We start from the raw sequence: 24001 nt of genomic DNA on the forward strand, positions 1-24001 counted from the left end.
CTGAATACACAAAACGATAACTGTAGAATATGTTCAAGGCAAAGAGAGCTCCCCTCCCATAAGCCAAGAATGACTTGACCTAATTTATAGGTTTGGTTGGTTGAAGTAGCTCAGTACTGAACACTGCATCTTGTGGATCATTCTTTTCAGAGGTTTGGGCCCAATTAGGGTTCAGATGGGGCTACAGATGGGGCTCAACTCCAGGAGTCAGCATAATTTAGGAAATCCACATAAGATGTAAGAAGATGAAAGCTGGTTGGGGAACTGAAATTACCTTGCTGCAGACTTGGTACTTCCTAGGCTTCTCTGGAGCAGGGAGACCTGTGAGATGTTCACATGGATGAGGGCTGGCTTTCGCAACACATGTCTGTGAGGCAGGCATCCAGTGAACGAAAAAGATGAACCCGGCTCTCAGGTGATCATCAATTGTCATAGTCCCATAAAATCTCAGCACGCTTAGGTATGATTTACATTCTTCTTCATACTCCATCATTAATGCCCCAAAAGCTGCCTCAGTGCAGGATATTTTCTAGGTGCTTGTGGGGCAGCCTTAACAAGGGTAACCTGAGAAAGATGAAGAGCCGGGAACGTGTTCTCGAGATTGTGGGGCTGGCTTGTTTGCCACTACGTCAAAAGGTAGCAGTGTGTAGCCCTGTGGTTCTGCCAGCCCCAACTCCTGAACTGGATAAAGTCTGTTTTTAAGTTCCTTATCAAGGTGGCAGTGTTCCTTGTGTTTATTGCCTGGACACCTGACTGACTGAAGCAGTGAGACAACGCTGCAAATGGAGACGCTGCTCAGACCCAGGAGGCCCAATGGTGGGGCAGAGCAGAAACCTGCCTCCCCACCAGGAGTTGTGATGATGCTCTACGACATCATCTCAGTTAGCATGTGCCTCCCTTGAGCACATCTCCCTCGTGTTTTCCCGGACAGAGCAGCAGAATAGGCTTTGTTTGGATACAGCTTCTATCAATGCTGAGAAGAGCTTGATTTAAGATTCTTCTCAGAAACCCTTTGTTTTCTCCTTGCTGTCTGGACCAGCCTTCCAGAATCTCACAGTTGACCTGAATCCAAGAAGTTCTGATGGTGTGGTAAGCAGAGCCACTTAAGTTACTTACATGATGTTAAAGAATCTTAGAAGCTCCTCACCTTCCTTAGTCTGCCTTATTCCCCTGACTCCTCTTGAGACTTCTTTTTTGTTTGTTTGTTTCATTTCCCATTTGTGATCATTCAGAAAAGGAAACAATTAGAGGAACACCTACCTAGGGCATAATGAAGAATAACAATTGTAATGCCTCTAGGCATTCATTCTGAAGAGAAACCTGCACGTGAGGCTTTATTCCAGTTTACAAAGAGGAAACTGAGGTAGAATATTCGAGTCACCTGCCTGAGATTACATAGCTAATAAGTGGTAGGACTACAGTCTTAAGTCAGCTGCTGCCGTGACTAAAAACTTACTCCTTTTTTACTTTATCACTTCTGCTTCAGTGAGAAAATACGCAAAAAACCCACCAAAATAAAACCCCCCAAAATCTCTGAGTATTGATGAGGTTGTGCAGCAACTGGAACTTTGATACGCTGCTGGTGGGAGTGTAAGTTGGTGCCACCATTTAAAAGAGATACTGACAGTGTCTGCTGCACAGAACATACATATACTCTGACCTGAAAATAGATTCCCAGGAATACTCCCAACAGAAACGTGTGTGTATGTAAATCATGAGACGTGTGCGTAATGCTCAGAGCAGCATTATCTATAATAGTTAAAAACAAAAAACGACTGAAATATTTATCAACAGAAGTGGTAAATAAAATGAGATAGTTTCATAATTTCACAAAGGAATTCTCTACAGCAGTGGAGAAGTAAAACCTACCACTATATCTAATGACATGGGTGACACCCAGACATAATGTGTGAAAAGACATAAAAGAGTACATATTGTGTGATTCCATGTATATAAAGTTCAAAAGCAGATAAAACTAATCTATGAATTATAAGTCAGTTACCTTGGGGTGGGTGTGGTGGTGAGAATGATGGAGGTAGGGACACAAGAAAGGCTTCTGGGATGCTAGTCATGTTCTATATCATGGTCTGACGGTGAACACTCAGGTGTGAATCGTGTTCTCTTTGTAAATATTCTTTGAGTTGTACCCTTAAGGTTTACATGTTTAACTACATGTATATGAAAGTGCTTGTCCCCTCAAAATTCTCTCAGCAGCCAAATGGGGATAATAATGGAAGATGCTAGTTGTCAGATGTCTGCTAAACCTTGCTTTCCACGTCTATGAGATGTAGAGAATATTACGATATGCCTCATTGCCTTTTTGTGAGGACTCAGTGAGAGAAGTCACGTCAGGCAATTGGTAGAGTGACTTTAATAGATATCAGTAATGGCAAATTACATTCCCGCCACTATTCAGGTGCTTTCTATACCTCATGTCACCACCTTGCAAGACAGGTGGCTTTGTTCCCATTTTTCAAATGAGGAAAACTAAGGCTTCTAGAATTTCAGTCACTTCCCCCAAGGTCACACAGCTGGTGAATGGCAGAGCATGATTCCATTTCCAAAGAACTGGTCAAGGTCAGAGGCGACAGAAGTCCTATCATGAAGGACAAATAAGAAATGTGAGAGGATAGAGTGCAAAAGTGGGACTGCTGGGCTGCATTTGGGGTCAGGGAACCTGGGTGCAGGCCCAGACTCTGCCCCAGTTTCCCATGATGACAGAATTCACTGGATGTCTCTGGAATTCATCTCAAACATGAGAGTTTTGAACTAGATTTTATTTCCTTACGTGCCTTCTGGCTCTGCAGTTTTGTGATTCTCTGTTTGTCATGCCACACAGGACCTCTTTATAACCAGGCCCCATGAGCTTACATCCGTTTTCCATATAGAATGTATTGTGTATTCTAGCTTCATCTTCTCAGTACTTTACCTGAATCCCATCCTGTAAAGCAGGGCTAATTGCTCCTCTCCTGTATGCCCACAGTCCTCCTGGGAGCCATTTACCTATCTGTGTCCTCAGTAGGCTGTAAGCTCCTTGAGGGTAGAGACTGAAATTTATTCATCTCTTTTTTTCCATGCATGCTGCCTGGAACAGTTCACACATTTGTGGAAACCTTTGTTTAATTAACTATTTGAATCCAAATTTAATTTAAATTTAAACTATTTACTTTTCGAGTAAAGTGTGAGAGGATAGCCTTGGGCTGTGCTGGACCTAAGGTAGGACCTAGAGAGAGCTCTACCTTTATGTCTTTCATTTTATTTGAGGTCCAGGAGGAACAGTCACAGAGTGGCTAAGGAGAAAAATCATTAGATGACTTTGTAGCTCCCCAGAATGTGCTTATGAAATCTGAAGTTTGATCAGTGCTTAAGCATCGGTGAAAATCTAAACCCTTCCCATGTGGAACGGCCCCACTTAATTTAATGTCATTTTACTTTATGAGATAGTTAATAAACAGGTACTGTATTTGATCTTGTGAGCGTAGCCCTCTATATTTAGTTTTTCAGCTTTAATGGAACTATAATTTTAATCATGATTATTACTTTACATTTTAATTATAATTTGGTGTGGCTTAAGTATACATTTCTGAGAGTGATTGTGTAAAGAAAACAGGAATTAGCTTTTCATTAACAAAATAATGGGAGAGTTCCCACTGCATTCTAGTCTGTGTTCAAAATCCATGGGCTGGCCTAAAAATAGCAAGGGGAGTTTAACATTTTGGTTAAAAACATGCTTCTAAATTGGCTGTGTTCACAACCCAGTCTCCTTTGCTCCATCTTGCTTTATCTTGTCCTCTTTCTTTTCAAAACATAAAGTAAAATAAAATCTTGAAAGAGACTTTACTTGTGTCTTTAAATTTCATGAGGCTTATTTTTATTATTTTTATTTTTATTTAGATAATTAGCACCATGGAGCCACAGGTGTCAAATGGCCCGACATCCAATACAAGCAATGGACCCTCCAGCAACAATAGAAACTGTCCTTCTCCCATGCAGACAGGAGCAGCCACAGATGACAGCAAAACCAACCTCATAGTCAACTATTTACCCCAGAACATGACCCAGGAGGAATTCAGGAGTCTCTTTGGGAGCATTGGTGAAATAGAATCCTGCAAACTCGTGAGAGACAAAATTACAGGTATGCTCTTCTTCAATATTCAAGGCTTAGACTTAGTAGCTGCGTTGTTCCATTAGATGTTCAGAACTTAGCAGAAATGTACACAGATGGTGAATGCATCTGAGTGTCTGCAATGTGTATCCTGCATTCAAGGATGGCATGGGTACACAGTCATAAACTCACCCATGCGTGTACTCCACATAAAACCAGATTGCAGATTGGGAGGACTGGGAAGCAGATGAGGATGTTGGAACTTCCTTGAGCTTTACTTTTTGTGAAATAACCCTTTGGTTTTATCCCCTTTTATTCTGAATCAGCCACCCCTTCCCTTTGTTCTATAGTTCTCCGTTCTGCCCTCTGCCCTCCCTGTCCTCCACACTAGTTTTTATCTCTTCCTTTCTTCTCAAGCATTTGGTTTGTGTGTGTCCAGTGTCCCATGTGTCTGAGACAGTGTTTTAAAGGGGGGCCATGGTGAACTTTGGAAGGAGATCACAACAGTCCATTGTCCCTGGGGAGAGATAGTCTCTAAGGAGAGCAGATTATTCTGGAATAAAACTACTCTGCAGGAAGAAGGAAAAGCTTAATGAGGATCTGCAGTTGAGGTGTTTTATTTCATTTCGTTTGGTTTGGTTTTGAAGATACTTTTTGAGAAGGCAGAGACTTTTTACTGGAAAGTAAAACAATACCTGATCAACTTCAGTACTTGAAATTTTTAGCTTCTGTTTTTCCGAATTGACAACTATTTGTTGAGGACCTCATGTTCGCCAGATACTATAATTCTTTGTGGTAACGTTTCCGTGTAATCTTTTTGGAAGTGAGAATATTTCCTCAGATGACTGATGGCTACGTCACAACAGCAATGCAGCCGCTGCGCCATGGCGCTCCGCTCCCAAGATCATTCACCCTCAACTGAGTATTTGGCGTTTTCCAGGACTGACTTTTGTTTCCCTTTCCCTGGGCAGATTAGGTGACAAGTAACTGGCCTATCTTGGAAAAAGGAAATTCTGTCATTAAAATAGGAAGATACATCAGCTTGATTTTCAGTAGGGGAGTCTGTGTGTGTTGCTCTACGTGTTCTCTAGTTCTTCTGCTTCACGTGCAAATCTGTCTCCCATATAAATTAAATTACTTTGCAAAATCATAAAACTAAAATGACTGTAGGAAATAAAAGTCACGTAACCCTCCAAACATAATTTCCTCATCTATAAAGTTGGAAAAGAATATTGATCTCAAAGGGCTTATTGTGAGGCTGAAATGAGAGACTAAATATAGATAGGACCACCTAGCATGGTTCCTCGTGCCCAGTGGTCTCATGGTAAATGGGAGACGTTATTATTACAGATACAGGTAGTAGGTTACAAGGAAAGCGGCTGAACAGAGACGTTTACCAAGGTTTCCAAATAGGGCCAGGGCTTAGAGGATCTTATCTGAGTACGCTGGATCATCCATCCTTTAACAGAATTGCCTGCACTCTCAGAAAGCCAATGTTTAGATTTCTGAATAATCTTTATATAATAGGATGATAATTCAAACAAAATTAAAACCAGTTAACCATATGATTCTTCCTCCCACTCCTGTATAGAAAATGTATTTTTGGTGGAGCCTTACCTCCTAAATAGGGACTCTGCCAGCTATATTAGTGAATGTTATTAATCACCTTTTCAAAAGAATTCCCTTAGAACCGTAGTGAGATTTTTGAAAAGTACTGATTCATGGTGTTGTTCCTTGTTTTCTAAAGACACATGTTTAAACAAGCAGATTCCTTTACTGAAAGAATGCTAATTTGGTAGTTCACCGAGTGGATTTGAATAGGAGTGACAGCTTCGAAGACAGCCTTTAATTTGGTATACAAAACCAAAATTGTCAACTTTGGTTTGTTTAGCACCCTCTCCAGCACAAGCAGAGACATACAGTAGCATCTGAGCTTAAAGAAGAAGCTTATGGGTTGAAAGCAGAACTATAATTCAGGCATAAATTTATAATTATGCATTTTTTAAATTTCAGGCAAAAAAATTTTTTTTATTTGCAAAGAACTTATGGGAACGAGGCAAGGAAATATAGAGAGACCAGCGATATTTGCCCTCATTTGGTAGCAGTGTTTAATAAAAGTAGAACTTGTGGTTGTAAAGAGCGCTTATTAAATTCTTCATTTACACTACCTAATTAATTCTAGCATTTTAAATTAACAGTGAAACTGGTCCCTGCTGTACCATTCCATAGATGCAGCATATTTCCTCCATCCACCAGTTGTTCAGGTTTAATTGACTACGCTAAAAGTCAGAGAAGGAGGGAGAGATAGGGCTGTGGGGAGGTGGGGAAGGAGTGAGAATCGCTCTAATGGAAGACCCTCTGAGGCCTACATTTGGTGGTAAGTGATAACACAGGCTGGGAGAGGTGAGGTGTAACGCCAGCCAAGTTGAAAGGCTGCTGCTAGTGGTTCAGAAGTCAGGGTGAATGACATCATAGGTATTTTTGTTGCCCTGATTTTAACATCCCAGTCCCCACTTTTCCTCCAACACCTCCTACAGATCTCAATACATCTCGATCCTGTGAAGTTTACAAGGAGTTCTAAATATCTAGTGGGAGGATTGGGGGGTGGGAAGTGGCAAAGAGATAAGAATTCAAGATTAAGATTTTCCAGCCCCAGCCACTCCCCAAGAGAATGGATTCCCTTAGAAGGTACCGGCTTGTTGAATTAAGAGAAAGACACTGAGAGGAAGAGAAGGAGAGAGAGACTTGTTGTGGATGGCGTTGCATGTAGACTAGGTTCCCTCCTGGCTGTGGGTTGTCAATGAATGTGCCATTTGAGAACACATAGAGGGAATTTGGGCATGGACTTAAATGTTTGGTGCTGAGGACATATGCTATCATTTATAAAGTTGTTAGTCTATGCTAGGTACTTGCTAAGCGCTGAACATACCTTATTTGATGTAACACCGAGAACAACCTCCATCTTCTTAGATGAGGACACTGAAACTGTGTGAGGTCAAGTAACTTCTCCCAGCAGCACAGGTATTACCAGGTGGTAGAGCTGGGGTTCACCCCCAGACTGCAAAAGCATGATCTTATGGGGAGGTACGAGCAGGATGCCCCTGCCGGTGTTGAGTGAAGACCCCTGCCTAAGCCTCCCCCCATAACCCAGTGAAACATTGTGAGCGTCTGAGTAGCAGTTGCTGGCCACCCTCTGGAGATTCTACCTAATGCACCACGGCTTTCAACTAGACTCCTGTGTAGAACAGGAAGCAAAGATAACAATATTTATCATCCTCTGGGGATACAACTCAGCCTTCAGAGTAGAACCAAATTTACTGAAAGTGCCAGGTTTGAGATTCTGTTATAGTGCTTTTGGACATCTCTGTTACTTATCTTCTCAGACATACTAGATTTTCTTTTTCCAATTGGGAAAGGACACTTATCAGGATAATCTAGGTATCAGGGAGAGAAAACATGTCTCCCAAGTTGCTTTTGTGTGCAGCTGCAGACACGTGGTGACACCAGAAGCCATGTTCTTCCTTTTTCTCCTGCATCCACCTGCAGGCTCTGCTACTGGAGAGAAAAGGAAGTGTGGTACATGGTCCACGAGCTTCTGTGCAACCTAGAAACTCAGGCAAGAAAACGTCAAACTCCTGGTAGAAATTATGTTATTCCTATGAACTGTAGAGAACTGAATTAGTTTCTAATTTTTAATCTTGTTGCCTTTTTGGTTTTTTGTTTGTTTCTTTTTTTAAGCTTTGAGATTGCATTACAGATGCTCAGTATTTTAGGGGAGGAAACATGGCTCAGGCAGGTTATAGTTAGGTGGCTCAGGGAATATTTTAAAGCCAGCAGAGCTGGAATGCTAAATTATATTTTAATAATAATAATTTTTAATAATTTGCCATCACCCCTCTCCAAAAGGAATAGAAAAAGAAGAAAAAAGGTAACCAAAAAAAAAAAACAACCCAGATATTAATCAGTGTACACAACAAACGATTTGCTCTACCTGTCTAGATTGTATGATTATTTGCATCATAGCAATCAAAAAGAATTATATTTTTTTACTTGATGTTACTCTTCATGTGCCCATGCAGTGTAGTTTTTCAGGCAAGTAAGAGCTCTGAAGGGAGGGTTTTAAAGACAGAGTTGTTCAAACTGAACGTTATCCACGATAAAGCTGACTATATGGAGTGACCTGGGTATGGAAGAGACTGTAAGGACTGTAGTGGTTGATAAAGGGTGAGGTCTGTGTTAGCTGGAGCTACTGGGAGAGATTTGAAAGATAGGGTTGGGATTTGGGTAGAGGGAAGGAAACCAGAGGTATAGTGCTAAAATTCCAGTCTATAAACAAAAAACTTTTTTATTCTTTCATGCTTTGGACGCAGGAAATAGAGCTGGGACATACCTCTTTGGAAACAGCGATCTAAGATACAGCAGCATTGCCAGGTGAAGTTAAGCATACCAAAGAATGAAGCCGGTTAAAGTTGCATCCCAACCGGCAAAGAACATTTCCTAAACCTCACCTTTAGCCCATTCTTTCATTTTTCTTTTCTTTCTAACACGTGTCTTTGGCTTAATTAATGTTATCATTCAGAACAAGGCAAAAGACCCTTCACAACTGTGGACATCAGGGTGAAAAATGCTTTGCCACCACTTTTATATCTGGAATCACAACTCTGGTTAAAGGAAGCAACTCAGTTTTGATTTGGTGACACGGGGTAACTTCTGTTCTTTCTCAGATTTGTGAAAATGCTATTAATCCGATGTGTCCCTCTCAGTAGGTGACACGTAGAACATGGACTACAGCAGTGAGGGGTGGGAGGGTGTGTTAGGGCACCAACACACACAATACATTGCATGGAATACATTCTCTTGGGTTGAAGATGGAAAGGAGAGTGAGGGCTGCGAATTGCTTTAGGTTACCTCATATAATTTCAAGGAACTGGACAGACTTATAGGACAGTATGGGAATTTGATTGACTTATTTACTTATTTGATTGACTTGATTTACTTCTGAGGTAACTTTATAAAACAATAAAAGACCCTGAAAAATTCTAAAATACGGAAGTTCTTTTAATTCACTCCTAAAATGTGATTTCAACCCTAAAGTGAGTTATTGGCATACTTTCTTACATCACCTAGCAAAGGCAAATAAAAATTTGCATTTGGAAGCAGCTTTTTTATGTTTGTGTGTGCCTTATGTGTGTTCTGGGCACTATATTAGATGCTTTAAGCATAGTAGCTCATTTAAATAGTAAATTGAGATTTCTTGGAGACTCATGATAATAGCTAGTGTTTATTGTGCACTTACTATGTGCTAAGCATTGTGCTGAGATCAGTAGTTGGAATTTCATGTAGTCCTCAAGACAGTTATTTCACAGATGAAAAAACTTGGATTTAGGAATGATTAAGTAATTAGTCCAAGGTGACTTAGCTTCCAAGAAGGGGAGTTGGGACTTGAACCCTGGTCTGTCTGACAAATTATGAGATGTCCAATTTATAGTTTGTCTCTGGCAGTTTCTCTGAAATTACTCAACTGACTTCTCCCCTTTACAAACCAACTCAGCTTTTGTTACCTACTGAATGAAAACTTTTAGTTCAGGGAAAACCTAATTAGAGTTCAAAATCTTTTGTTTTGGAAAAGAGTATACTATGCATTAAAAAAATAATAAGTACCAGTGGTTTTTTTAATTAAGCAGGTCACTGCTTACCTGAACGAGGAAGAACAGACTTAGAGTGGCTTTTAACTTCAGATTTTCTTTCTTCACAAAATACTCTTCACTGTGTTTGCCTTTTCTTTCTTTTGCAAGCCCTGTATTAAAATGGATGCTGCCTTAAAGTTAAGCATAGGTAAAACCCAACCTCAATTATGCATAATCCAAGAAAATCCCAAGATATTGATTAGCTAAATGAACTTTTTTATACGCACATCAGAGGGATATCCATTAGTGATGGGAAGGGTAGAGGAAATAGTAGCATTTATCAGCACATTTTGTTGCTGACTTGGAAAATGTACTTGGTACAGTGCAATGTGTCTCTTGAATTCAGAGGAAAATCAGGCAGATTTACATCTGTCATTTTATTTATCACCTCCCTGCAGTCATCTTACATGTATTCCACAAAGAAGAATGAAAGAATTTTGATTTGATGACTTGGGGAAGGAAATGGATTATTGTTGGGGTGAATGGAAAACAGTTATGGAGAAGATTTGGCAGCCTAGTGGGGTTACGCAATGGGAGAATAGGGGTCTCTCTTAGTAAGGGGAACTTGGAAAATGTCAGAATGTTAAGTGCAGACAGTAAACCATGTAATTATTGTGGCTCTTACACACCCGTCAGGGGCAATCAGAGACCTCCCATCCTTTCTAATTAGGATAAGTTGGCAAAGTGGAGCTGTGAGGTTTAGAATTTGTACAGGTACATTCTGCTTCCTTCTACATAATTCTTTTCCCAGGATGGCTGTAGTCAGGATTACGGACCAGGTATGGTTTCCTTTTGCCCCCTGGCTGTCTTCCCCTTCATCTTCCTTTCCATATCAGATGGTTCTGCCCTCTTTCCAAACTCAGATAACCATAGGAAAGTATTCTCATATCCCAGGAGAGTTGTCTCAAAGGATTTTTTACCTAGGATGTGAATCAGGCCTGGGTATTTTAAGGATTTTCTATTTCTGTACTTTAGCTGACTATTTGGTTCCTAGGACCAATTCCCTGTTCACCCAGCTTCCTCTCCTTCCCCCAGTACATACATAGACACACCCCACACACATTCCCTCCCTCCATCCCTTCCCCCTTCTCTGTGTGACCTGGCTGATTGAGACTAGGAACTAAGGAAGAAGGTAATGTCAAGCTGAAATTTCCACACATTATCTAAAAATGTAATTCATCAGCTTCAGGGTAGGAGGAAAGTGCTTTCTGAAATGTGTTAATGGGAAATTCATTTTTTTTCTTGTCTTCTGGGAGGTGTGGCAGGGTGATTTCTCTTTTCAGTCTGCCTTCCTCCACCCCATTCCACATCTCCCTTACTGCTCTTAACTGATGAACTCTGTATCTGTCTTTATTCCTTGTAAGAACTAAAGATCTTTAAGTTGCCTTTTTATTTTTTCTACAGTCCCCAAATTGAGCTTTGATGGGAGAAGATATTTCTAGTTTGGAGAGAAGATAAAATTCAGATGGAGACCATATATTTATATAAGGCTTTTACATTTGTAAAACATTTTCAATCAGCCAACAGTATTTATTTAGTGTCTGTGCTCTCAGACCAAATAAATGTTATTCCCTTTCCCTCTCTTCTCTTAAATTCTGTATCAGGGTCTGTGAGGAAGCCGGAGAGGATAAGACCTAGTTTGTGCCCAAATGTTGCTGCTAGCAGGGCAGTGATGGGGGAAGCCAGGACAAATTATTGGGCCCTGCGGCAGCCTACAGTTCTGGAAGGGGCTGGGATGCACATCACTGCACATCCACCTTTGCTATTTTATGGAGGGTTTTGTTTTGTTTTGTTTTGTTTTTCACCAAGGTCCAAACTCACCCTCCCTGACCCTGGCTATTAATTTCATTAGCGCAGGAAGACTCGTAACAATACAGTGAAGTTGAAGTTTTGATATGTGTTTTGATATATGTCAGCTACAGGGTTAGGCATATTATTCTATGTCTTTTGAAGCTTTATGTCAGTTACGGGTGATCAGTGGTATTATCCCCATTTTATAGATAAGGAAGCCAAGACTTAGAATCTGTTAGCTGGAGAGTGGGGTTAGATCTGTCTGACTGAAAGTCTGTGGTCTTTCTCTTATCACTCCGCCTCTGGTGAATGAATATGAAGTCATCAGCTATGAGTGTTCAAAGAAGAAAAAAAAAATGACAGTGGGCTGGGGATCTAGGAACAAGTGTCGAGTAGGAGTGAGCCTTGATCTTGGTAGAGAGTAGGTTGTGGGAGACCAGTCCATGAAGAAGAAGCAGCTAAGCCAAGTTTCAGAGACCTCTTCAAGGGGTAGTGAATGGAACAGCCAGGACTATTCTGTGGATAAGTGTTAGTGCCCCCTTTGTGCTGATGAAATAACTGAAGCTCAGACAGGGTTTAAGTATGTTAAGTAAGTTATCCAAGGTCACAGCTAATAAGCCGTGGAGCTGAGATTTGAACCCAAGTTTGTCAGACTCCAAAGTCTGTGTTTTTCTAGTTTACTAATAAATAAGCTGACCTAACACAGAAGGAGGCGGACAATTTGCAGACTCCCCATGGTGTCTATGATTTGAGAACCACCGTTTATCTTGCTGAGGTCAGGTACATGTTCTCTCAGTGACTCTGTTTCCACCTCCTTCAGTTTCTAGCTGACCTCTGAGTTTGGATTTCTGCTTGGCCCTTGTTTTGTGGTTGTATGTCCGGTGATCTGTGAGGTCCCATTACCATTAAGTGGTTACAGCTACTTAGGGTAATTACTCTAATTCCTATGGCTGTTAATGGAATTTCTCATCACAAACATCTTAAATCAGATTAAGTCATTTTATTGGTGGTATGGCATAAAATGTACACTTAATAATCCCCGATATTTGCCATTTGTGTTTGTTTTCAAAGGCTTTTACTTTTAGTACTTCTCTGACCCTTTTGAAATAGCCAATATGGATAACGTCTATACTTTACAAATGGGGCCAATGCAGCCCAAGGAAGACTTGAGTCAGGAGCACTTGGCTTCTTATTTTCCTCTCTCTTTCTTCTTCTCTTTTTTCTTTTCTTTGCTTGTTGCCTGTCCTGCCCCCTCTTTTTGCCTTTTTATTTACTTAGATGCCATTTGATTGTAGAAGAATTTGAATTGGCTTTATAAGATAATATGGAAAAGAGCTAGAATTAAAATAGCCATGGATTTTTTTTTTTTTTAAAGCAAGGTAGAGCAAAATATGTGTAGAATGAATGGTAAAAGGAGAACCAGAAGGAAAATTAAATTAAACGTGGCTAGGGTACTTGTCCGAGAAGTAACATACCACCTAGCCCAAGTTTTCTTTACATCAAGGAAATATAGATGGTGACAACCTTGATCCCATTGTTAAGTGTAAGCAGGATCCCAGCCCTGGCCTCCCCTACCCAGATCCCAGCCCTGCCCTCTTTCCCCCACACTCACAGTTAGCCCACAGAAACCTCTGTGGAGACACTTGCCAGCTGTATATAATACAGGGTGGGATATGAAGCCTGAAATCACATACATAGTTTTCCCTTCCTCATCTTTCTTGCTTGAACCCATGTTGGACTGATTGACATTTTCTTTTTTTCTGACCAGGGCAGGCAGTGACAGAGAGAAGTTGTCTGAGTGGAGTACCTGTTTTCACAAATTATACGCCAAAGGGGGTGTTCTGAATTGGGCTTCCATTCTTGCTGCCCTGAACTGAGGTATAACCAGCTTCTGGGTTTCTTCAGTCTTCCCCATTGGGTCAAACCCTGAGTCTGGACACATAGGCACTTCAGTGCTCTGCTTCCATCTCCCTGGCAAGGGTTCGTACAGTCATTTCTGGCAGGTTCCCCATTGCCCCGGCCTCTGAGCCGGATAGCAAACAGGAGAATCAAACATTACTTTCACTTCCCAGGTCCTGATCTTGCAAACTGGAACTTGTCCTCAGCCACCTTTTCTCTTCCCAGTGCCCCTTGCTCGTCAGTGGAACCTTCCCAATGAGACAGACCACACTCTAAGTACAAAAGAAAGCAAACACTACCCCAGTGTGCCACATTCCCCAAAACACACACACACCACAAATGCTTCCTTGTCAGAAATACCAGACCTAGTACAGTGAACTAACCAGCAGATAGACATCAGTGAAAGTCCTACACCATCCCCCAGGTCGCTCATGCACATGCTGAATAGGTATGTGCCTGGCTTTGAGTTAGTCACTCTGTCCCTGTGGACCTCCATATTCTCACCACACAGTAAGAAGACAGATCCTTTCCTTACCTTCTTTGCATGGTACTTGGCATTCAAACCATCTGACACAGGTGGGGGCACTTATAAACTGAAGCAATCTATAAATGGGAGGGGACCCTTGTGTCTCACAAGCCCTCCTTCTTCTCACCAAGTGCCTACCCCAGGGCCAACAGATGGAAAAGGAGAGAAGGAAGGAAAAGTAGATATATTCCTCGTTCAGTCCTCAGTTATGTAATTCCAAGGAGGAAGTAGGAGATACCATCTGAGAAGGCAGCAGAGTGGAATGGGACCTCACATTTATTAAGCACCGCTGGATGCCAGTTGCTTTATGTTTGTTAGCTCATTTAATCCTGACCACAATCCCAAGAGGTAATAGCAGCCCTGTTCTTGAGATGAGGAAATCAAAGCTCATGTTGTTTGAAGTGACTGACCACACTGCCTGTGTACCCATGTCTGTCTGACCACATGCTGCTGCCAGTGGGATCAGGAGACCGTCACAGAGAGGGCTCCTCGAGTTCTTGCTGTTTCATCCTGAATCTTGCTTGTGGCTGTGTAGGATGTATTCCAGCAAACCTCAGAAATAGCTGCAATAATAATGAACAACAGTTTTACTGGTTCTGGAAGATTGTATATGAAAGCCTTCAGTTCAATATTTTGAAAATGCCAGGATGATTTCTAAGATCCTTTTTAAAATCAAGCCACCTTTCTGAGTGGCAACATGATAAAATGGAAGATTCCACCAAGTTCTCATTCTAGCTATACGACTTTCGGTGGATCGAAAGATTGTTGCGCATAAAATGGGGATAATAACACTGGCTCTTTCCACCTTACTGTGTGTCGACACGAGATGAGCTGCTAATGTGTTGGTAAGCCTTTAAAATGCTATACCAATTCAGGATATTACTATGGTCACCTAGAAGATAGGATGTTGTAAGCAGGGGATTTAGGAGGGTAAAGCAAATACTAAGCCCCTTGGGATAAGCTAGTTTTGCTCTCTAGTCTGCTTTCCAGATGTTATGTTCTGTTATCTACATGCATCTCAACAAAAGCTGATTAACTCTCTCAGACATCAGTGTCTAACTGTTATTAATGCTCAAGCTGATCAAATTACAATGCCACAGATCCTACTTGTGCTGCTAATATTAGATTTTGGATTCCGGTCTATAATGAATGATTTTTCCTCCATGCATTGGAAAAATTGGTTAGCAGGGTTCATAAGAAAGTTTAATTAGCAGGCTGTTTGTGAAAATAGTGGTTGTGAGTCATCACTCAGAATGAACTAACATTTCTCAGCACTGAATTTGTTCTTCTGTTCCTTGAACAGCCACATAGGATCCTTGTGTTTAGGAAGCTGGTGTCTGCCTGCTGCCCACTTGAACTGCCCATGTAATAAACTAATAACAAAAACAGCCCATTTTAAATCCCAGAGAGGAAGAGGAGGTGTAGGGTATTTGTGTACTTGTGTATTTGTGCGTGTGTGTGTGTGTCTTCCCAGGGAATGTCATGCACCTACTATAATCTGGAACTGTGCTAGGCAGGATAGCCCAGTAATGAAGAGCGACACTGCTTGTGTTAGCATCCCAGCCTTACTACTTACTAGCTGTGTAATAGAAAAATTCTTACCCTCTCTGTGCCTCAGTTTTCTCATTTGTAAAATAGGGAGATTGATAGGAGTATTTTGATTATCAAATACATACAACAACTTGTATCAATACATACAACAGCACCTAGTGTGTAGTGATTTAATTCATACAGCAGTGTTGTAAGGTGTAATAATAATTAACCCTATTTTACAGGTGAGGGAACAGGCTCAGAAAAGTTATGTAACTTGTCCAAGGTCACAGAACTTCCAAGTGTCAGAGCAAGATTGAACCCATATTTGTTGGTCTGTCTCCTCATCTGCAGTACTATATCGGCTCCCAGGGTCATGTGCCTAGTTAGTTAAGCATAGATAACATGCAGGTGTGCTTCTGTATGTGTACACCCATACATGTGTGCTCCTGCTTGGGTGTCCATGAGCCACATGCAATTATGTTTTGTTTTATCCTTGGGTCTTTGGTTCTCCGCATGAAACTCCTTGAGTGACTTCGTGCTGACCACTGATACATCATGAGCTAGAGATCAGACCTGTATGACTTGTACCAACATGAAACTATGTCTTCAAATGTCTGATCACCTCCCCGCTATGCATCTCTGTCCTGTGTCTAGATTATCCCAGACACAAGTCTGTGTGATGTCTTCTAAGAAACGGAATCATAAGCTGTTACAGCAAAAAGAGACTTTAGAAGTGCTCTCTGGCTTGGTTTCCTTTTTTTCTGTGAGCCCCTCTGGTATCTCAGGAACTATAGCTCAGACCATGGGCCCAGAACCCCCAACTCAGGGTAATTATATCCTGAGGCAGTATCCAGTCGTATTTCAAAGAGTAATGGTCATTTGGGAATCTCTTCTGAAAGTCTTTCCCAAAAATGTTTAATAGATGATTTTTTTAAAGATTTTATTTATTTATTTGACAGAGAAAGAAACGACAAGAGAGGGAACACAAGGAGGGGGAGTGGAAGAGGGAGAAGCAGGCTCCCCTCTGAGCAGGGAGCCCGATGCGGGGCTCGATCCCAGGACCCTGAGATCATGACCTGAGCTAAAGGCAGATACTTAATGACTGAGCCACCCAGGCACCCCCATAAGATTTTTTTTTTTGAAGAGGTTTCATGACCAAATGAGATTGGGGGAATGGAAGTGAACCAAGTTAAAATGGGGTTTCTTTTTATCACTACTTCTTGAGTCTGTGCTAATGTGCATTATAAATCTTAAAAGGAATGGTATACCACATAACCTTTCCCTCAGAACATTTACTCTCCAGCATTTTATGGACTTTTGTTCTAAGCCAGGAGGGAGGGATGGAGTTCCATTAGGGATAAGTTTGCAGGTAGAAGGGAAGGGGGCAGTTTGGGACAGTTCTATATGATGACCTCATTTTTTTTTTTGTTAAGAAAGAGGTGGGGTCCTCTTTTGTACATGGGTGGGCAAGTGGAGGCCTTGGTGTCCTAGAAAAGTCTTACTAGCTCCCAAGAGAAACCGAATGTGGTGCCAGATGGATCCATCTCTTCAGCACCAACGCAGCCCCATCACACATTAGGCATTTTTTTGTGAAAGTCACTGAATACTGAGCATGTTCTGGGCACGATTTAAATCTTGAGTTCATTTGGCTTTCTGACTATCAGGGTGACATTTCATTTTCCATTGCCCCAAAGAGCTGAGCCATAGAAGGTGTTTACCTTTTGTAATTCTCACACACATTCCCGGGCATGCCTTCATTTTCACCTCTCTCAGGTACTCGACTCAGTGTAATGAGGCTGGTCACACTGGCACAGTATAGCCATTCCCTGAGGAGCCTTTAGCTTTAAAAAGAAAAAAAAAAAAAAATCAAAGAAGATGACTTCTCTCCGTAATTCTTACTCTACAGGCCCATTTCTGCATGAGTCCTTTGTTTTTGGTTTTTATTTCTTGATTTTTGTCTTATTATTTATCTGAAAACTGAATAGTAAGGAAAAGGGAAAATGCGCTTTTCTTTCTTGTTTCTTTTCTTATTCATGGATCTGGGGAATTTCTCTTTTAACATTTGTTGGAACTGAACACGGTCATGAGCTTCCTGTCTGGCACTTTACTATCAGTGAACTCCTTGATAATAGGGATGGGGTACTCATCTCTACATTTCACAAGCTCTTAATGGTAAGTCCAAGGCCAGAGAGCCCCAAGCGCATTTCAGAAATGACACACCGATAAAGATTCTCAAAGTCCTTCTCCAGCTCACATTTGACATACTGGCTTCTCTCTGCACAGACAAGTTATTTATCTCCTTCATCGAGAGCCATGAATTTTCTTTTACTTTGGATAGAGGCAGTTTTAATAGATTTATATTCAGTTAATATTTATGAAGCATCTACCTGTGCCAGGCCCTCTCACATACTTTATCTCATGTAATCTAAATCCCAACACTGTATCAGGAGCCTCCACACATGCTTTATACAAATAGTGTCTGATGGGAGTTTTGGAAGCTGTTGTCTTTAGTGTTAAACACAGCACTTCCTTTCACCCACAGACATTTCACCCACAGACAGTCTCATTTTGCCCAAAGGCTAATTATAGAGTATGTAATTAGTACTAACCTGATAACTTTTTCTACCTCTTCTTCCTTTGTTGCTAGACCGTTGTCTAACATTGGCTGCATTTCTGGAATCACCGGTGGGTTCACGTCCCTTCTGGGTGGCAAGTCTTGTCTGTCTGACATCCAGACCTTTTGTTTTATGTGAGAGCAAGCCAATGAAGAATTAAGAATTCTGGTTCATTTCTCTGGCTAGCTGGGAGTTTGCCAAAATCCTCCTCTTTTTGTTTCAACCCTCGTTAAAAATATGTTTAAATGTTTGACTATTCTTTCCTGTCTGTAAGAATATTCTGCACATAATGTAATTGAATGCTGCTTCGATTAAGAACTTTTCACTGCCCCAGGGTCATCAGTCTGAACACTTCTCTTTGTGTGATAGATGCTGAGTGTGAGGTGGTTGTCACTGAGGTTTCTATTATCCCTGGCACATTCCCTATTTTTCCCTTTCAGCTCTTTTTTTTAAACTAAGTACTTGATACTGGCTTTTTATCTTATGAATTGCCTTTCTTTCCTGAAAAGACAGAAGAAAAATAGGTTCAGATTAGTTTCATTTTGTCATTTATTGAGGTTTATTATTGAAATATATATGTTTGAAGATCTGTCATTTGGAGCAACTTATTTTACAGGACAAACCAAAAGAGGTTAAAAAAAAAAAATCCTTTGAGAATTTGTTGGTTGGCTTTCTTTTTGGAATAATGTATTTTTGTAACCGGTCCTTCCTGTTTTGGGGACTGCTTGGAATCATTGTATATACTTTGTGCATTTCCATGTGCCTTACCCTGGTAACAGAGGCTTTGTTTTACCTTTACTTTAACAGTTTGGTTCTGTATATACTCATGCATTTGCATGTGCCTACCCCAGTAACAGAGGCTTTGTTTCACCTTTACTTAAACAGTTTGGTTTGTGTTGTCTCTGAAATCGGGAAACTCTATTAAAAGTCTCTATGGACTTTGGAGCCAGATGGACTTGTGTCTTGGGGTCTGAGGCCTCTGGACATTGGTCTTTCTGATTGTAAATGGCAGTCATAATGCCAACTTGTAGGATTGTTTTGGGGGTAGATGAGATGCTAGACATGAAGTACTCAGCTAGAACTTGAATGTTCTCATCAAAAATATGAGTAAGTAAATAAATGTATACATATATCAAATCATCACAACGTATACTTTAAATATCTTACAATATTATTTGTTAATTATACCTCAGTAAAGCTGGGGGTGGGGGAAACAAAGCACTCAGTACATTGATTGGCACATGGTAAACACTCAAAAAATAAATTTAAAAAAAATTCTTTTTTTTAGAGAGAGAGTGGGGAGGGTCAGAGGGAGAGGGAGAGAGAATCTCAAGCAGGTTCCATACCCAGAGCAGAGTCAATGCAGGGCTTAAACCATGACACTGAGATCATGACCTGAGCCAAAATCCAGAGTCAGACACTTAACTGAGCCACTCATTTGCCCCCCAAATAACTATTTTTGTTCCTATTTATTCACTTTTTGAATTTGTTAACTTATTCATCCATTCTACATAGATTTATTGAAAGCCTACTACGTGCCGCACATTGGTCATACCATTTGTAAGATTCACGTTCCTGCCCTTAAGGGATTTAGGGTCCACTAAGAAATGCATTCAGTTCAGCAAGCTTATATTGAAAGCCCACTGTGGGACAAGTGCTTTGTTCATTGCCATTTTGATGCCCCATGATGAGCTCTCAGCTTCTGGGTAAATTACATCTACTTAGGAAGCCAGAATGTAACCTCTAGAGATAACCCTACTGGTTCAGTGTAACTTTAAATACTTTGGGAACTCAAAATAAGGACTGCTGGGTCCTGTCATTTTCAATAGTGTTTGTCATTGGCAGAAAGCAGACACACTCAAAATTTCAGATGCCTAAATGATTCCTGGATCTGTGCCAGAGGTCTAGGGGGGATGTCATATATACATCTGAGCACAGATTCAACTTGGAAGCAGTATTGAGAATTCAGGTTGGTCTCAACAATCAGCAGCCTCCTGCAAGTAATGGCTGTAAACCAAGGGGCAGGTCTCTCTCCTTGAGGAACAGATGCTCATGCTGTCCTCTCCTGCTATAATGCCCCTCTCTGTCTATTGTGTGGCTATCTCTTGTCAATCTTTTTGAATTCATCTCAGAAAGCCCTCTTTCCTTCTGTCATAACACTGAACCATACCCTACTGTCATTATTGATTCATAGGTCTGACTTTCCTACTAGACCACGAACTCCTTGTTTATTCCTTGGTCTTCAGTTTTAGAATCTATCATACAGACTTGAAGATGATTGATACTAAAGTCCTTTCTAAGACTGTCACTCTGTGATGTACCAGATCCAGGCACAACCAGGTTAGAAGTGGGAATGGGATACTTTGAAGGTATATATTGGAATTAAATGGAAAGAATGAGGACTTGGAGATAGTACTAGAAAACTCAGGCTCTCTCAAAATCTCACGCACACTATGCCATGCATGTCCAGCTGGTGTGTTTAGCATACAGATGAACACATATTCAAGAAGCCAGGGCATAGCAAAAAAGTGCACAGGCTCTGGAATCAAATGGATCTGGCTGCTATTCTGTGGCCAAATAACTTTGGGTATGTTATTTCTATTTTGTGGGGCTCAGTTTCCCCTTCTGTAAAGTAGGGATAAAAATGCCTGCTTCAGAGTTTGTGAAGATTTAAATAATGATGTATGTAAAGTGTTTAGCCCATACTAGATGCTTAGTAATTATTCTCTACTCTTTTTATTTCCTCAGTTAGAAAACAGGATAAACTGAAACCAGTTGGGAGTGTTGGGTCTAAAATAAATATAATTTAGCTCTTTCCCTGCTAATACCAAGTAGCACAGAGGCAGAGACCTCAAGATTTGGCCCCACCCATAACCCACTGCCATGGCCAAGGAAGGCATTGCTGCTGGAAGTGTTGTGGACGTTAATACTGCTTTCCTAGAGCTGTTGAAGACTGCCTTCATCCATGATGGCCTAGCAGATGGAATTCACAAAGCTGCCGAAGCCGTAGACAAGCTCCAAGCCCATCTTTGTGGCCTTGCATCCAACTGTGATGAGCCTATGTCTGTCAAGTTGGTGGAGCCCTTTGTCCTGAACACCAAATCCACCTAATGAAGGTCGATGGCAACAAGAAAGTAGGGGAATGGGTAGACCTCTGAGAAACTGATGGAAAAACCCTGAAAAGTGTTTGGTTGCAGTTGTTTGGTGGTTAAGAACTATGGTGAAGAGTTTCAGGCCAAGGATATCACTAAGGAATACTTCAAGAAATGAACAAATGAGAAACTTGGTTCTTGTTTCTCAAATAAATAAGTAAAATATAACTTAGAATCTTTGAATCTAACCATTGGAAGGGATCAGTCAATCTTGCTGACCGCTGCCACATCCCCTGATAAAACATTGATCTGGTCTCTCTTTGCATACCTCTAGTCATGGGGCCCTTACCAGCTCCCAAGGCAACCACACCTTATAAATCAGCATTAGAAAGTTCTTCCTTAATACCACCAATACGTGCATGGAGCACTGGCTATGGTGCAAAAACAATAAATCTTGGAACACTGAAAAAATAAATTAAATTTTTTAAAAAAAGTTATTCCTTTTATCAAGGCAGAAATCTACTCCCTAACTTTCTTCTCTGATCTTTGTTCTCTCCCATGGGGCACCACATGGCAAATTTACCCCTGTAGTCCCATGACAGCCCTTCCAATATTAGAATTGGCTCTGCGCACCTCTAGAGTCTTTTCTCCTTCAGACTAAAGACTGAAGGTCATTCAGATGTGTCTCATAGGCTTGGTTCCTCTGGACATGGATAAGACCCAGGTAAAAGGGTTTGTTGCTCTTTCTGGTTGCTTGCTGTTTGGTATATGAGAGTTTGAATTGGTTAAGAGGTTGTAAATGTGTATGTGCATAGATAATATTCATCCATTCAGCCAATAGACATTTACTGGGTATCCAACAATGTCATGGACCCTTTGGTAGGTCCTGGGGGCACAGAGATGAATAAAATATCGTCTTGACCTCAAGTAGCCTCCAATCTAGTAAGGAACAGAGTCACATAAAGAGATGGTTTCAAAAAGATGTTTCAGTAAGAGTATTTACCTGATCTGCAAAGCTATGGGGGGGGGAGGTTGAGTGTTTTCATACATGTATTATTCAACAGCATCATAGAACCAGTCTGAAAGAATCAGGGCTACCCTTTTCCTCTTTTTAGGCCTTTAACAAGTGCAGTGGTATGTTGCCTTCACATTCACTTGTTTCATTGCTCCAACATACCATGCACGCTCCTGCCTCAGGGCCTTTGCACAGATTTCCTCTGCCTGGGATGCCCTTCCCTCAGATGGGGGGACTAGCTGCTTCCTCTCCCTCAGGTCTCTGCTCTCATGTCACCTTATCCTTACTTGACCCTCTATTAAAAAGTTGCAACCCCATCCCCTACACTGTCTTCCCCCTTCTGTGCTTTATTTCCTCCCAAGAACTCACCATCATCTGACAAACTTTATATTTTATTTATGTTTCTTGTCTTGCTCCATCACCCCCAATCAGAATATACATTCAGTGATGGCAGAAAACAAGTATTTTTGTTCTCTGCTATAATCTCAGTAAATGGAACTATGTCTGGCACATAATAGGTGCTCAATAAATACCTGTAGGGTAATATGCAGTGCTTGGATTCAGCCCTCTGATTGGAAGCTCATCCCTTGATGGGAAAATCCTATCAAAATCTCCTGTTTTTTTTTCAAAGCTGAACTCAAATGCCCCCCTCCCCGCAGGAAGCCTTCTGTATTCTGCTCAGTCAGAATCAGTCTGCATTTCCTCTCTGTTCCTGTATATAGTTCTTTTTTAATTTTTTAAAAATATTTTACATTTTTATTTGAGAGATTGAGCATGAGAGAGAGCATGAGCAGGGGGAAGAGGCAGAGGGAGAGGGAGAAGCAGGCTCCCTGCTGAGCAAGGAGCCCGATGTGGGGCTCAATCCCAGGACCCTGGGATCATGACCTGAGCCAAAGGCCGTCGCTTAACTGACTGAGCCACCCAGGAACCCCTGTATATAATTTTAAAAGAAGTATCTCTGATATATTTATTATTTTTGCTGAACTAAAATTAATTCTTACATCCATCTTTGCATTCTACATATTAAGTCCCCTGAAGTCAGGAACAATTTCTTGGTCATTTGGGGTCCCACTGTTATATATGGAATTTGTGTGCCTGATGCGTATCATGTGGTCCAATATAAAAGTAAAGCATTAGAAACATTCTCTACCTTTAAGAAGTTTGGGGCCTCACTGAGGGGATAGCATTCTCATAGACAATAGTAGAAGGCAGTATTTAATGGGGGTGTGGCAGCAAAAAGATAAGGAACCAACATCTATTGAGCATCTTTTATATGCCAGGCATTTTGCATGCATTATCACTTTTAATCTTCCTAATAACTCCATGAAAAAGTAATATTAAGTTCATTTTACAAATGAGATGACTGCAGCAGAAAGGGACAAAGTAGGAATGCAGATTTGGAGGGAGAAAAGAAATAGTGTATACAAAGGAATTCTGAGAACTTTCCTATCAAAGTTTCCCTTCCCTGTTACTATGGATTAGGATGTGTAGCTTTCTCAGAAACCAAGGTGTAGGGAGATTAATTTAAGTGAGTTAGCCAAGACCACACAGCAATAAGCTGAAACTACATTTCTTACATCATTACAGTTCTGTATCAAGTCCCCAGATGTTGCCAATGATGCTAGTAGAGGGACCACACTTAGAGTACCAGGACTTTAAACCATACTTAGTTTGAGGCATTTGTGTGAAAGGCATTTGTGTGAACTACCAAAAGAAAAATCCTCTGACTTGTCTCCCC

The 24001-nt window shown here is 41.0% G+C and overlaps 1 protein-coding gene and 1 pseudogene across 3 annotated transcripts in view; both read left to right on the top strand.

The window, feature by feature from the left end:
* The window catches only part of LOC111143180 (ELAV like RNA binding protein 4), an 86463-nt gene that overhangs the window by 33083 nt on the left and 29379 nt on the right, over window positions 1-24001 (top strand). For 2 of the 3 annotated variants that reach the window (XM_022496700.1, XM_022496702.1), the window contains one exon: window positions 3895-4135. In XM_022496700.1, coding sequence (XP_022352408.1) covers window positions 3895-4135 — 241 coding nt within the window. Of the gene's footprint in view, window positions 1-3894; window positions 4136-24001 lie in introns of those variants that run through there. The other variant, XM_022496701.1, reaches the window with a different exon arrangement.
* LOC111143181 lies at window positions 21040-21426 on the top strand (annotated as a pseudogene).

This window comes from Enhydra lutris, unplaced genomic scaffold (assembly GCF_002288905.1).
Source record: "Enhydra lutris kenyoni isolate GAN:26980312 unplaced genomic scaffold, ASM228890v2 scaffoldscaffold9, whole genome shotgun sequence".
Lineage (NCBI taxonomy): Eukaryota > Metazoa > Chordata > Mammalia > Carnivora > Mustelidae > Enhydra > Enhydra lutris.